This window comes from Salarias fasciatus, chromosome 16, assembly GCF_902148845.1.
Source record: "Salarias fasciatus chromosome 16, fSalaFa1.1, whole genome shotgun sequence".
NCBI lineage: Eukaryota > Metazoa > Chordata > Actinopteri > Blenniiformes > Blenniidae > Salarias > Salarias fasciatus.
In genome coordinates this window covers 1,986,355-1,998,331 of record NC_043760.1, presented here as the reverse complement: position 1 = coordinate 1,998,331, position 11,977 = coordinate 1,986,355, and the positions used below count along the sequence as shown (strand labels likewise).

Sequence of the window (11,977 nt, the reverse complement as noted above, 5' to 3'; positions counted from 1 at the left end):
TCAAACAGAGACACGTTTTGTACATCTGAGTAGAAATCCTGATCGCCTGAACAGAACCCAATATTTTCTCACACAGCTGGAAAATTTCACCTTGTGGGCCTGACTGGACTCTATGGGGGGCCGGTTTTGGGCTGCAGGCCATAGGGTTGACACCCCTACACTACACCATCCAGTCAGCCGACTATTGCATTAATTTGTTGTTTGAATCTGGTTTGAAAATCACAGATTGAAGGCGATATCAAATCAAAACGGGTAAAAATGTTGATTCCACAGTGCTTATGCTGTGCAGCTCTGCATGAAGGAAACATCAGAGAAGACTCAAGAGGTCGAGCACGAAAAACCCAGAGGCCTTCTTCGTTTGCTGGATGTGTTTTATTTGTGGGATGCAGATCAAAACTCGCAGAATAGCCGGATGGAGGTTGGTTTGATCGGTGTGGGACTCATTCGTTGAAGCGCCTGAAGGACTGCACCAGGGGACTGTTGGCGCCCCAGTCGCCCGGCGTGCGGTACTCGCCCTTCTCCAGGAAGTACTGGCGCCCGCGGTAGTTGGGGTTCTCGTAGAAGATCCAGCGGCCGTCGAACACCTTGCAGGAGTTGACCTCCTTCCAGCCGAACTTCTGCGGCAGCGACGGGCAGTCCTCGGTGGCCTCGAAGGACTGGCCGGCGAAGTCGGCCTTCTCGTACAGCTGCATCTTGTGCTGCGTGCCGCTGGTCTGCAGTCCGGAGAGCCGCGACCGAGGCCAGGGTCACATGGAGAGACGGGGAAAAAACGTTTAACCTCGATTTCTGCAGCAGAATGACGGGCAAACGCCACAGGCTGACAAACAACGAAGACACACCAACATGATGAAACACTGCCACTACTCTGGTAAACAGGTTTCAGTGTCTGCAGTGACGTCTGGAGGAAGAAAACCACAGTAAACGTCGTTTTTACACACTAATGTCATCTCATGGGCCATAAATGGCAATCTGGTGGCCTAGGAAAAGCCCATGGGCCAGATGTTGGTCACCATGCGTCGAGAATAAAGCGAAGGACGTCAAGCGTCACCGAACAGCGTTTCCCCAGCAGGACCTTAAACTCTGGAGGTGAAACAGAAAAATAACTCACTGTGTCTCAGCGTCTGGACAGTCAGGAGGGTCTGGCTCTTTTTACATCACTGGAGGTGTCAAACATAAGGCGCCTGGTCGAAAATTGGCCCGCAAGACACAAAAATCCGGCCAAAGAGAATATTGAACATTTCAATGGTGGACGGACTGAGCGCCCTGTATGGCGGCCGCCTCCACTGGTGTGTGAATGGGTGAATGTGATATTGCAGTGTGAAGTGCTTTGGGCTCTGTCAGTGCAGGGTAAAAGCGCTATATAAGTGTAGTCCATTTACCATTTACCAAATAAATCAGTGATCCAAAACAAAACAAAACCATTTCTTAAGAGTAAGGCTCAACAGGCCGGAGCTGCAAGGCAGAAAACAATCATGAGCCGCCGGGTCCTGAGCCGGGTCTCGGTCTCACTCACAAAGTGGATCATCTTGCAGGAGCTGAGGCGGTCGTTGACCCCCATCCAGCGCTGGAACTCGGGGTACTCCCCCCGGGTCAGGACGTACTGGTAGCCCGTGTAGTTGGGCCGCTCGTACACCACCCAGGCGCCGCTCTCCACCCGGATGGAGTTGCAGCGGCTCAGGTAGGCGTGGAAGTCCGAGCAGTCGCTGTCGCACTCGTAGCGGCGGCCCTGGAAGTTCTTGTCCTCGTAGAAGATGATCTGGAGGGACGGAGGAGAGGTCAGAGGTCTCCCGGGAGACGGAGGCTCGGGGTCAACTCACCCTGCCCATGGTGGAAGTGGCGTGGGACGGCCTGGCCTCGCTGCTGCTGCTGCTGCTGGTCCCCTGAGGTCTGGTGTTGCCCCGGCCCGCCGCACGCCGCCTTTTATACCCGCGGCGCTCCCACGGTTCCAAACGGGCCCGGCGGGGGAAACAATCGCTTTGTCATGAAAATGAGATCCAAAAATTGAGTCAGTGATTCTAGCGCTATTCAAGTTTTCCAGAAAAGCGAGGGAAGGATTACGGCATAAAGGGCCGCCGCGGCCGGACGGCCACTGGCCTCCGCGCTGCCGTGCCGGCTGGGTCCGGTGCCAGCGCCGCCAGCGTGCCCCCACCCGGCCGCCACGTGCACACTCAGGACTTATCCAGGCTGCATGAGCAGCAACAGCACAACTTTTAAAAAATAACAAGCGTCTTCCTGCCGCTGGCAGAGAAACCTCGCCTGGCAGGATGGATCCTGCATGGAGAGGCCTCGCCAGGTCCACCTGACGCTTCATCTGAAGATCACCTGGTAACCTGCTGGCTTTACCTCCCAGAAGGTCCAGAAGACGTCTGGATCAAACCGATGCAGACAGAGTGAGAGCAACGAGGAGAAACACTGAAACACTGATCTTTCCTCAAAGCCAACGCTTTGAGAGACTCTTCATTTGACCTTCATCAGGGAGGAAGAGCCGCAGCTGAAACGAAGCCAAACCGCTGCTGTCTGCTCGTGACCCTCGTTAGCAGGAATCCAGACTCATTCAGATTCAGCAGGGCCGTGACAACATGCTGCTTTCCACACTGGTTTTCCTCATGATTGTTTGGGGCACCGGTTCAATTTAAAATGTGATTCTTCGATTCTGACGGTTTTTGTGTTTTGTTGGTGCTTTAACACCAGACCACATGAAAAAGTTTAATGATCATATCTACAATCTACACCAGGAGCCACGTTTTCCCAAAAGCTGTACATCGCTTCAAATCTAATTTCAGCAAAAAAATAAAAAATAAGTATTTTTCTTCAAAGCCAACCATTTCATCCTGTTTCCTAAAAATACAGTAAATACAACACCAACAGCACCGTCACGCTGTGAAACCAATATATCTACACGGTGACTTGAAGTTACTTTCATAAACTACCAAGTGGACTAGATGTACACAGTAAAACTAGACAGAATTAACTCATCGGTAGGTAGAACTATAATAATAGTACTGATGTTATACTAGTTCATCAAAGCATAAACTGAATCTGGAGTAAACTTTTGGTAAGAGAAGTATTTTCATAGATCAAGTCTTTCTCCCAGAATGAACATAGAATAATCTAGAAACTCGGATGAAGGTTTTAATTTTTGGGATGAAAAAAAATCTATTTTAAAATCAGCAGTCAAAACATCCTGATGCTGATGTCACTCTTCTTTTTCCCCCCACCCTAAAATATTGAAGAGATTTATTTACTTCAGCTCAAATTCTGCAGACTGCGAGCAGAAAGGGGCGGAGCTTCCTCCGTCTCCGCCTGCTGACCGGAGAGACAGGAAACACCTGAGATGGAGGAAATGGAGCCTCGGCTCTGAAGACCGGTTTCAAAGAACCGTTTCAGTGACTTTCTGTCAAGTCCAGCAGTCCTGGATCCATAAAGAACATTTAACCTTTAAAACTGCCCCCCAACATGCGAACCATCACTGACCTGAGCCTTTTTAAATCCAGGCTTAAAACTCATCTCTTCAGGCTGGCTTTTAACTCTCAGCAGCTCAGTGGCTCTTTGTTTCAATTGTATTTTATCCGTTTTTATTTTCATAGCTCCTTTTAATTGATCATGGACAAAATTTCAATTTGTGCCATCTGTTTTATTTGTTTTAGTTATGATTTTACTGCTTTTATCTCACTGTAAAGCACTTCGGTCACTTTTTGTGTGTAAAGGGCTACAAATAAAATTTGATTGAAAACGGGGAAAGCAGCTCAGGAAGCTTCAAACAGAAACTAGATCTGATGAAGCATTCATGAAATTTAACTACAGCTCAGAACAGAACCTTTGATTACACTGAACCTGTTTTTGTATCCGACTTCAAGTTTTGTTCTTTTCAACCTTTTTGGTGGGCAGTTTTGAAATTTTAGCCGTTTTAGCCATTTCACTTCCTTTTAAACAGTTTCTATGCTTTTCCTGCCATATTTCATTTCTTATGTTAGAAATCTGAGAAATTTCAGGTTTTTTAAGCCGTTGTCATTTTTTCCAATACATCCTGTTTTTTTCCTTTTTTTCTCAATTTGACTTGAACCTTTTTTGGTCCCTTTTGAACCAAGAGTGACGAATCATATGGGCCCTCATTTATCAATCCATCTTTCAAATGGGTGTATATCTGAGCGGTGAGCTCATCGTACGACGGGGCTCGCGCGGCATTACAGAAACTTCTGTACCTCGCCGATCTCAGCGTTTGAGTGATCGGGTGTTGATAAATGCGGCGACTGAATTTGATTGTCATTAACATGTTACGCCCTGAAATATTCACAGTTTCCAAGCCGCGCCCAGTGAGGTCAAACATGGAAAAGGAGTGATTTTGGCGAAAAAAGAAACTTTTGGGAGCTGGAAATGGATCCTCTCAGGTCTGAGGTGGAGAGAAATCAGGAGGAGCTCTTTGGAAGAATAAAAAACTGAAATTAAAGGAGAATAGAAAAAGGCAGTCTGGAGGACGCTGTTCACGGCAGCGGTGAGCAGCGTCACCTGGATGAACGGATACCGGCTGAGGTCTGAACAGATTATAGGTCCGTTAATTTAACCCTGATATTACAAATAATGAAGCCGAATCATGCTGTACAGCTCAGAGTTTTATTGTTTTGTTTTATGATGTCTCAGAGTCAGACAGCGGCACCGCGGCCCGGTGTCCTCCACACAGCGGGACGGTCCCACCGAGACACACCTCGGACCGAACAGGACACAGCACAGGACCGAACAGGACCCGGGACTCAGTCCACCGAGGACGGGGCGTGCCCCCGGCTGCTGGTGCTGCTTAAATTAAAGACAATTCATAGAAGTTTTCATAAAATGTTTGACTAAACGTCCTCTGTCTGTATTTAACCTCCCTTTAGTTCATATGTTATTTTCCAGGTTGCTGGCATCACATCACTGATTAAATAATTTTCTATACTTCAGAGTTTATTTTGCATTTCAATCGCGGTTCTTCAGGTCCTGTCTCCTCCTCCAGACCCAGTGGAGGCTCTGCTGGTTCCCACATCCTCTTGTGGCGCCAGCGCATCAAAGTAACTCTATCGCCAGTGCAATATTGTATAAACTACCTAAATAAAGTCACACACCTTTTCTGGGATGAACAGGAACAGCAGCGTTTCCCCCGCTGGATCTGAGCGTCTGAAGCTGCTCCGCAGCAGCAGCTGTGCGTCTTTGCGCACTGTTAAAACTGCTCCTCTCCGTGGCAGGATGGACCAGCGGACTTATTGAAAGTTAAAAATCCTTTATTAATCCCAAGAGGAAGAATTTTATTAGATATTCCGTAAGGGCATCATTTTATTTTTTTTAATCTGTACTGAATGTGTGCTGCTTGTGCTTTATGGCGTGTTTGAGATGTACTTTATAGTTATTTTCACGCTCCGCCAGGTTCTTCTGCACTGCGCCGCAAGTTCGCACTGACTGAAACTTGCGTACACGATGTCAGAGCTGTCGTGAGATTTCATCTTTCCGAACGATCACGACCAAAATGATAAATAACCAACCCGTCTTTCATATGGACGTACGACGGGCGTACGCCCATATACCGTCGTACTACCGTTTGATAAATGAGGGCCATGATGTTTATTCAGGTATCATGTGGTGAAGGCTTTATGGAGCCGCTACAGAGGGGCTGAAGACCCACATGTGGCTCCAGAGCCGCAGGCTGAACACCCCTGGCCTAGAGAGATGTTTGAATTTTGACTGCCTGATAAATCTTTTGTTTTTAAATGCCGAGTTCGTTACAGAGAACAGAAGAATTAACTGAAGACCAAACGTAACGTGAACCAGACCTTCAGATGCTCAGATGAAACGGATCTTCAGTCAGGTGAACAATTCAGACACGTTTTTCTGTCAACATCACAGACAGGAGATGAGCCGCTTTAGTAAAAATATTCTTTATTCTTCCATTTTAACCATGAGAAACCAGACTGTGCTCTTCTCATATGAACTGTGCGATGGCGTTTCTCCAGCAGCTCTGCAGGAACACGGAGGTCCGAATGTTCAGTGAAACTAGTGAAAATAATCTCTGCAGTGCTAAAATATACAGATTAGAGAGTGCAGACCTATAATACAAACATATTTATTCCTCATTAAACACTTGATGGGATTAAAACAGTATCGTGACCTGAGCTCGGAACTAAGTGCATCAACATTCCTGGAATCGGTGATTTTCACACCTGGACGACAAACGGAGCGACGGTACCGGGTTCAGGAGGGAGGGCCGGTCACACTGGAGGTCAAAAGGTCAATCAGCGGTCCGTCTTCAGCCACAGCGGCGTCTCTCAGTTCATCAGGTGTGTGTCTGTGTGTGTGGCTCAACTTCCATATCGACAGCGGTGAAGTTTAAATTCCAGGAAAACCCGAAAGGCGTCTGAAGACAAAACTTGAGAGCCGTCCTGCAGTCCCAGTGTCCTCCCTGTGTCCTCCCAGTGTCCTCCCCGTCCCTCCTGCTCCAGACGCCATCAGGCCGCTGTCCTCCAGCAGGTTTGAGAGAGCAGCTGCCAAACATCTGGAATAAAAATCCCGTTACTGATCCTGTGCTTCAGTCCGTCACTCCAGACCAGCAACCAAAACGCCTCCAGGCGTCTCCGCGTCCCCTCAGGCGTCCCCTCAGGCGTCCCCTCAGGCGTCCCCTCAGGCGTCCCCTCAGGCGTCCCCTCAGGCGTCCCCTCAGGCGTCCCCTCAGGCGTCCCCTCAGGCGTCCCCTCAGGCGTCCAGGAGTGTGTGTGTCTTCAGAGGCCGGTGATGTCTTCACACTCGCTCCGCCGGTCTGAGCACAGCCCGCTCCCCACTGAGCAATGCGGCCTGACGACACGCCGGGATCAAACCCGCCGCCGGGCGTACCTGAGGAGGCCACGCTACAAGGCCCCCTGCTGGCCCTGCAGCTCGGACAGCCACCGGGGACGGTCCGGCCGCTGCTTCCCGTCTCTCACCCGGGCGGCGTCCCCCACATCCGGGTCCGGAGGGTCCTTCAGGGACGACGCCTTGGTCGGGATCAGGCTGCACAGCTCCTGCCTGTGTCCCGTCTCCAGAAGCCACTCCTGGAACTTCATCTCCACCAAGTCCTGGAACTGCTGCTTCTGCTCCCTGAAGGCAAGACCAGAACCGGTTAGAGAGATCAGGCAAGACCAGAACCCGGTTAGAGAGATCAGGCAAGACCAGAACCCGGTTAGAGAGATCAGGCAAGACCAGAACCCGGTTAGAGAGATCAGGCAAGACCAGAACCCGGTTAGAGAGATCAGGCAAGACCAGAACCCGGTTAGAGAGATCAGGCAAGACCAGAACCCGGTTAGAGAGATCAGGCAAGACCAGAACCCGGTTAGAGAGATCAGGCAAGACCAGAACCCGGTTAGAGAGATCAGGCAAGACCAGAACCCGGTTAAAGTTCCTGATGCAGTGAGAACCGTTCCCTGCTCTCGCTCTCACACTGAGCTTTACTGTTCTGGTCTCTGGTGGTTTTTCCAATAGATGTCATTTGATGGTCCAGGACTGAAATGTAAGAGTTCAGTCACCTCACGATAATCAATTTCTTTTAGAGAACACACAGATGGAAGCTACTGAAAATAAAAAACCTGAATGAGGATTTGGTGTTTTAGAGGTCCAGAACTCCCTGGGTCCCTGCGGGTCAGATCCTCCACCCTGACCGTTCTGATCGGCTCCTGATCAGCGGGACGGCGAATCCCCTCTGGCGTTTATCTCACTCTGAACTCGAACACGTCGGCAGCGTAGCGGCTGACACACATTCGTATTGATCGCTGGAAAGCGTTCCTGGTCCGGCTCTCCACAGAGGAGGCTGGATTCACCCCTGATCTCCAACATCCTGTTTAGACAGGAAGCGTCCACAGAGCCTCCTCAGCAGCTCGAAAAATACCCACAACCCTCTGCTTTCTGACCGTCTCCCCATCAAACCCAGCTTGAATCGAGACCGGGTGGCCCGCCGTCACGCCACGGCGGCGGCGGCGCTCCGGGTTCTGACTCGCCTGCTGAGCCGGGCCTCCGTCACCGTCCGCTGCCAGCTCCGGATCCTCCTCCTCTTCTGCTCCAGCGCCTCCCGGTAGGGCCCGGGCAGCCCGCCCGGCACCTCGCAGGTGTCCCCCTCCATCTGGAACGGCACCACCAGCATGTGGAAGTCGGCCGGCGGCAGCAGGCGCCAGCAGGCGGCGGCGGCCGGGCCGTCGGCGCCCAGCAGCAGCGGCCGGTCCCAGGCGTTGGGGACCACGGCTAGACCCACGCTGGCCATGTGGTCCTCCAGGGACGGGTAGAAGGTGTGGAACGGCCCCAGCGTGACGTCCGAGTTCCCCGGCAGGAGCAGCGGCCGGGTGGGGGTCAGGGCGTGCACGGTGCAGCGCGACGAGGCGCCGACTGCCACCCGGCCCGCCACGCACACCACGCGCACGTTGTGGCAGCCGTGGACGTGGACGCTGGTCTGGACCGGGCCCAGGACCACCGTGCTGTCCCGGCATTTATCCACGCTGACCGACCTGGGGAGGACAGGGGGAACATGGAGAACGGGTCAGAGCGGCGTTTCAGCGGGAACAGGCCCCGCCCCCCTCCGGGCAGACAGGCCCCGCCCCCCTCCGGGCAGACAGGCCCCGCCCCCCTCCGGGCAGACAGACCTGAGAGGCGACAGCAGGTAGATGAAGGCGTCGGAGCACTTGTGGACCTTGACGTTGGCGCCGGTCAGCTTGTCCGAGGTTTTGGCCAGAGTCTGGTTCAGCACCTGGGACATCAGCACCATCCTGCTGCCGGGCGGCGCCGTGTGGACGTTCCTGGCGATCTTGGCTCGTTTCATGGACCCTTCGACTGGAACACAGACAGGCGGCGGTCAGACCGGCTCGGGCGGGGCGGGGGCGTTCTGAGGCGGCGGCAGGAACCTTGCTGGGCCCAGGCCAGCTTCTTCCCCGAGCGCAGGCAGGCGGTGATGCCGAAGGGGTTGAGGGTCAGGCGGCGCCGCAGGCAGGACAGCAGCCGGTGCAGCGGGAAGCAGCGGCTCAGCGGCGAGAAGCCGGACTGGGCCGCCAGCGGGGCTCGGGTCAGCAGCCGGTGCACCGGCTGGACCGGCTCGCCAGCGCCGGAGCAGCCCTCCAGGAGCAGCCCCAGACTCCGCACCGCCTCCAGGGAGACCTGGACAGCAGGGTCAGAGGTCAGCGCCAGGCCGCGTCCTCCAGTGTTCTCATGGCCGCTCACAGTACGTTTCATAGCACTAGTACTCAATACATTTCCTCGTCTCGTTTGTTTAATTCGACTCATTAAGCCTCCTCTCAGCGTCCCGACGTCACCGCTTCAGTATTTTGTTTTTTCCTTCTTCAGACTCTGAAGCAGCGACTCCGGGTCTCTGGACTGATCCATGACAGAGACGGACACACGCCTGAGGGTGATTTAAAGTCACCCAAAGAAGAACCCAGAAAATCTGAAGAAAACCCAAATATACACATGGAAAACATGCAAACTCCACAGCGGTGTCAAACATATGGCACGTGGGTCAAAACTGGCCCAAAAGACGCTCCAATCCATCTAGCAGCTCGTATTTTTTTGTAAAGGCTATCCAGCTCAGTTTGTACAAACACGCAGGATGCAGCAGTTTTTTTCTAAACATTTCTCCGTATTCAGCATCAGAGGGCATCAATAACCGCCTGGTGACGCTGCAGTTACTGCAAAAACAAAAACTGTCCCTTCACATATTCTCTCTGCCGTAACTCAACTTAAAAAGGCAGGATTTCACCACTCAGGATGAAACTGGACCCTGCGTTTCCCCGGAACTACGTGTTGAACACGAACAGCCCAGACACTCCAGAGATCTCCGACTGTGATGCCGACACCGTGATGAGGAGATCATCCCGATGTGTTCTCGCTCCACAGACCTGACAGTCTCTCGGTGCTTGTCCGGACTGAGACAGCTGGCCCGGCTCCACCAGCAGCTCCAGAACCTCTGCCAGGTGGCTCTGCACAAACGACAGGTGAGCCTGATCGTTCCAGTTCTGTCGAGCAGACAGGGAAAACCGTGAGAACTCATTCCATTTGCATCGGGTTACTCTGCGCCGCGGTAACGCCGGCCGGACCTTGCTCTGGCAGCCGGTCTTGGCCTCTCGCTCTGATGAAGACGGCGAGCGAGTGCGATGGCTGGGCCACTCTTCACCGATCAGAGAGGTGCGCAGAGACAGGCGGTTCAGCTGCTGGATGTAGAGGAAGAGGAGGAACTGCAGCGTGTCTACAGACAGCTGGAAAGAGAGAGACGAAGCCCGTTTGTCAGAAACCAGAGAGAGAGAAAAAAAACAGCAACTCTGCTTGGAACAAAACAGCCAGATGACCCTAAACTGACAGGTCACCTTGCTGCGCTGCTCGTCCAGCTCGCTCTTGGTGGAGCACTGAGACAGACTCTCGGCCCGCTCCAGCCGCTCCTCCGGGCTGAGGCCCAGCAGCAGGTCGAACGTCTCGAAGTACAGCCAGGCCAGCTCCTCCGGCAGCTGCAGCTTCCCACACGAGATGTGTCTCCACATGGGCCAGCCCAGCACGGGGAAGCAGCCGTCCCGCGTCCGCACGTACGCCGCCATCTTCCGCAGGTAGTGCAGGCTGAGCTTGGAGGAAGGAGCCACCTGGCAGTGAGAACAACCACACTTCATTTACAGCATTTGAATTGACTCAGTAACGCAAAGCAACCAGGAGCAGCGACGTACCTGCAGGGCGCCCAGCAGGAAGGGCTCCATGCGGGGCCAGACGCTCACGCCGTCTGCCTCCATGACTGAAAGCAAATCACAGAAACATCTGAAGACGTCACACACGAGTCCTTTACTGCAGAGATTCCCAAACAGCGGTGCACGACCCCCAAAGAAGGTCGCTAAAGATACATGGGGCGGTCAGGTCACCCTCCTGAGTGAGGGCGAACATTTCTGTTTGTTGTTTCGACAGAGATGAGTTAGCATTTAATTCACAAAACTTTAAGTATTCACATTAAAAGTAAAAATGATACAGCATTTATTGCCGAGTTTTTTTTTTTAATTGTTTTTCCTTTTTGTTCAGCTTTCGTTGTGAATGTTTCTGTATTGATGATATTGAATTTGTTTGAGTAATGGTTGCAGGACTTTCTGGACCTCAGGAACAACAGCTGACAATACTGTAGCAACTAACGGGGCTGATCCTGAATCCAGAAATAAGCACAGCTCTACACTGGAGGTCTAACTTTACTTTCCCTCAGAAATCATGGCATCTTAAAAACAAATTGACAAATTAATACATCTCAGTCCACAAACAGCAGCAGAAAAACCTGGACACACATCTCATCAAAAAACAGGGAGTCATCGTTGGCTTTAAGTTGTTTATCTGATAAATAAAGCTGAACTCTTCCCGAACAGCGGGATGAGGACTGGAACTCAGTAACCACACACAGCACTGCAGAAGTTAACCGAGCTGGAACAGGTTCGCTCACACGTCAAACAAAAACGCCCCTCATTTGTCAGAGTCTCGGGAGTTGCAGAACCAGCAGGACTGTTTGTTTTTCTCTGTTTCCAAAGTGAAGCTAACTTTAGCCTCCGGTGGCTAACCACATTAGCAGCGGCTCCAGCTCTTACTGTCACTTCAATCCGGATCCAGGCGCGTTCAGTCCGGCCGAGAGGGCTGCGGACGGGCTCTGGGAGTCATGGGACGGCGGGGAGATGGGGGCAGGAGCGGCCGTCGATGCGGCTCGTCGGTGCTCAGATCCGCAGCGCTTCCTATTTGGCGCCCTCAACTCCTCTGGTCCACAACTGTTGCGCGCAGCAGCGCAGCTGGCGGGAGCGCGCTTTATGATGTGACGCAGGGGCGCGCGTGTACGAACTGTGGCCCGACGCACAACTTTTTTTATATCAAATTTGTCAAAAAGAAGCATATTCATATACCTTTGACGTAAATGCTTAAACTGAGTACTTGTGTTACATAAGAGACACAAATAATTTAAAATCAGACTGTGACGATAAGTTGTTATATCTTATGAAAA

General features: G+C 52.1%; 2 protein-coding genes across 2 annotated transcripts; both read right to left on the bottom strand.

The window, feature by feature from the left end:
• Positions 1-357: 357 nt before the first annotated feature.
• On the bottom strand, positions 358-1,949 carry crygs2 (crystallin, gamma S2). The gene is made up of 3 exons (XM_030112334.1): positions 1,818-1,949; positions 1,514-1,756; positions 358-713 (listed from the first exon to the last, which is right to left on the bottom strand). Exons 1-3 carry the CDS (start codon positions 1,824-1,826, stop codon positions 441-443), a joined length of 525 nt encoding a protein of 174 aa, XP_029968194.1. The 5' UTR covers positions 1,827-1,949; the 3' UTR covers positions 358-440.
• Positions 1,950-5,915: 3,966 nt separating this feature from the next.
• tbccd1 (TBCC domain containing 1) lies at positions 5,916-11,748 on the bottom strand. Its single transcript, XM_030112320.1, has 9 exons — positions 11,574-11,748; positions 10,683-10,747; positions 10,335-10,601; positions 10,068-10,226; positions 9,870-9,986; positions 8,883-9,132; positions 8,625-8,811; positions 7,989-8,489; positions 5,916-7,095 (listed from the first exon to the last, which is right to left on the bottom strand). The coding sequence occupies exons 2-9, from the start codon at positions 10,743-10,745 to the stop codon at positions 6,867-6,869; spliced, it is 1,773 nt and encodes a 590-aa protein (XP_029968180.1). The 5' UTR covers positions 10,746-10,747; positions 11,574-11,748; the 3' UTR covers positions 5,916-6,866.
• Positions 11,749-11,977: the final 229 nt, after the last annotated feature.

Coding starts and splice junctions, on each gene's coding strand:
- crygs2 (XM_030112334.1), bottom strand. Junction 714..1,513: donor CCTGCAAGATGATCCACTTT/GTGAGTGAGACC, acceptor TCCGGACTGCAG/ACCAGCGGCACGCAGCACAA.
- tbccd1 (XM_030112320.1), bottom strand. CDS start 10,745: ATGGAGGCAGACGGCGTGAGCGTCTGGCCCCGCATGGAGCCCTTCCTG. Junction 10,602..10,682: donor TCCTGCTGGGCGCCCTGCAG/GTACGTCGCTGC, acceptor TCTCACTGCCAG/GTGGCTCCTTCCTCCAAGCT. Junction 9,987..10,067: donor AGACCGGCTGCCAGAGCAAG/GTCCGGCCGGCG, acceptor TCTGCTCGACAG/AACTGGAACGATCAGGCTCA.